This window comes from Limulus polyphemus, unplaced genomic scaffold, assembly GCF_000517525.1.
Source record: "Limulus polyphemus unplaced genomic scaffold, Limulus_polyphemus-2.1.2 Scaffold127, whole genome shotgun sequence".
NCBI classification, from domain to species: domain Eukaryota; kingdom Metazoa; phylum Arthropoda; class Merostomata; order Xiphosura; family Limulidae; genus Limulus; species Limulus polyphemus.
In genome coordinates, this window is record NW_013665737.1 from 1,029,691 (window position 1) to 1,031,511 (window position 1,821).

Here is a 1,821-nt window from a genome sequence, read left to right on the forward strand (position 1 = left end):
GAATAGTGGGATTGACCATCACATTACAACGCCCCCCCCCCCCGCGGCTGAAAGAGCGAGCATGTTTGGTGTGATGGGGATTCGAACCCGCGACCTTCAGATTGCGAGTCGAGCTCCCTAATCACCTGGTCATATGTGAGAAAGGAATTCTAACGGTTAGAATAGGGACAGAGAAACAGTGAAGTGGCTACTTTTCTAACCATCATTCTACCATAGAGTCTTGTATGATATTTTATCTTTAAAAATGAATAAATTGAGAACTGAAGCTTATAACACTGACATTGTCGATTCCTCATCTTAGTTTGCTAAAACATAAGCGCAGTGAACTGAATTACGAGTTCGAATCCCGCTTCGACCTCAATTTATACTTTTCAGAAAAAGTCTAAATCATAGGATCCGCTTCCCCATGCGGCGGAGCAGTAAGTCTGAGGTATTATAACGTTAAAATTGGGCTTCTGTGTCCGCGTTGGGCAGAGCACAGATATGCCAATTATGTAGATTTGCGCTTAAATAGCAACGAACGTAGAATGGTGTATTGGCCTTAATAGATATATATTTAGTTCATATATATAGATGTCACGTTCACCTATGGCGGGCAGACAAAATGGCGATATGCTTGATTTGCCAAACACGGAGAGATTCCATTTCAGATTAGAGAGAAAACTTATACTTAAACCGTTAAAGACAGAAGCATAAGGAATAACGTTGTGTATATTTTTATGCGAACTTACTTAAGCGCTAAGTTGTAATGCAATATTTGTCTTTCAATGTTTCATTTTGTAAAGTAAAATCTTGGAACTCGCAAAACTAAATAATTAAATTCGCTAAGTTACCTGATTTACAAAATTTACAATATATTATTAGTATTACTCATTAATATTAGTAAGTCAGTAGTATTTAGTAACTCGGTAGGCCTATTATATTACAAGCACCGGAGTGGAAGATGTGGACAGTTCAGCACTGTAGTCTGTAGTGCTACTGCTAATGACAGTGATGGGTTAACGTTAGGCTTTCTTACAATGTCTGCTTAAAGTTAAAAGTAAAACTTAAAATTAAATATAATTTGTAATACAATTACGAGGTACGACTACTCAGAGTACTGGTAGTTTAGCCAAAGGTCAAATACATAGAGTAAGAGTAGAATTTTAAATTTAAGAGAAAATGCCAGTTTCTCATCATAACCTTAGTCGTGAAAGCAGCAAATCAAATTTGAATGTTAGTGGAAATTCAAATGTCAGTAATACCAGTAGTAATGCCAATGGAATATCTGAGGGAATGTCTTTGGGAAACACATCAGCGGCACTTGTTTATAAACTTTGCAGTCATATAACTGGACTGACTTCAGGTAAATTTGAATGTTGTCTGCATTACATTATCTAAACAGAATAGTTTATAAATAATTTGTTAATTATAATTACTAGGATCTTCTAACTCTCAGCTTTCATCATATTAGCATGTATCTATTAGTAATCAACACAATAAATTATTTTAAAAATCTTAAACACCTCAATCAGATCCCCTCTAACCTTTTTTTTTTTCAAGAGAAAACAATTTCAAAGATCTTAACCTTTCCTCGTGTGACAACCTTTCCATCCAGGGTATCATTCCAGTGGCCGTCCTCTGAACCCTTTCCAAAAGTTCAATGTCCATCCTAATGTAAAGAGCCTAAGACTGAACACAATATTCCAAATGTGGCCTAACCAGTGACCTATACAATGAAATTATAACTTCTTTAGACTTGTACTCAATATTTCTGTAGATACAACCTTTAATCCTATTTGACTTCCACTAGCAACAGCACACTATTTCCTTCATAACACT

The 1,821-nt window shown here is 35.8% G+C and overlaps 1 protein-coding gene across 1 annotated transcript in view; it reads left to right on the forward strand.

Moving 5' to 3' along the window:
• Positions 1 to 596: 596 nt before the first annotated feature.
• LOC106473213 (gamma-tubulin complex component 3 homolog) overlaps positions 597 to 1,821 on the forward strand; it is a gene marked incomplete at its 3' end in the record, with an annotated part of 58,623 nt that continues 57,398 nt past the window's right edge. The window contains exon 1 of the mRNA XM_013933899.2: positions 597 to 1,345. Coding sequence (XP_013789353.1) covers positions 1,162 to 1,345 — 184 coding nt within the window. The remainder of the gene's footprint in view (positions 1,346 to 1,821) is intronic.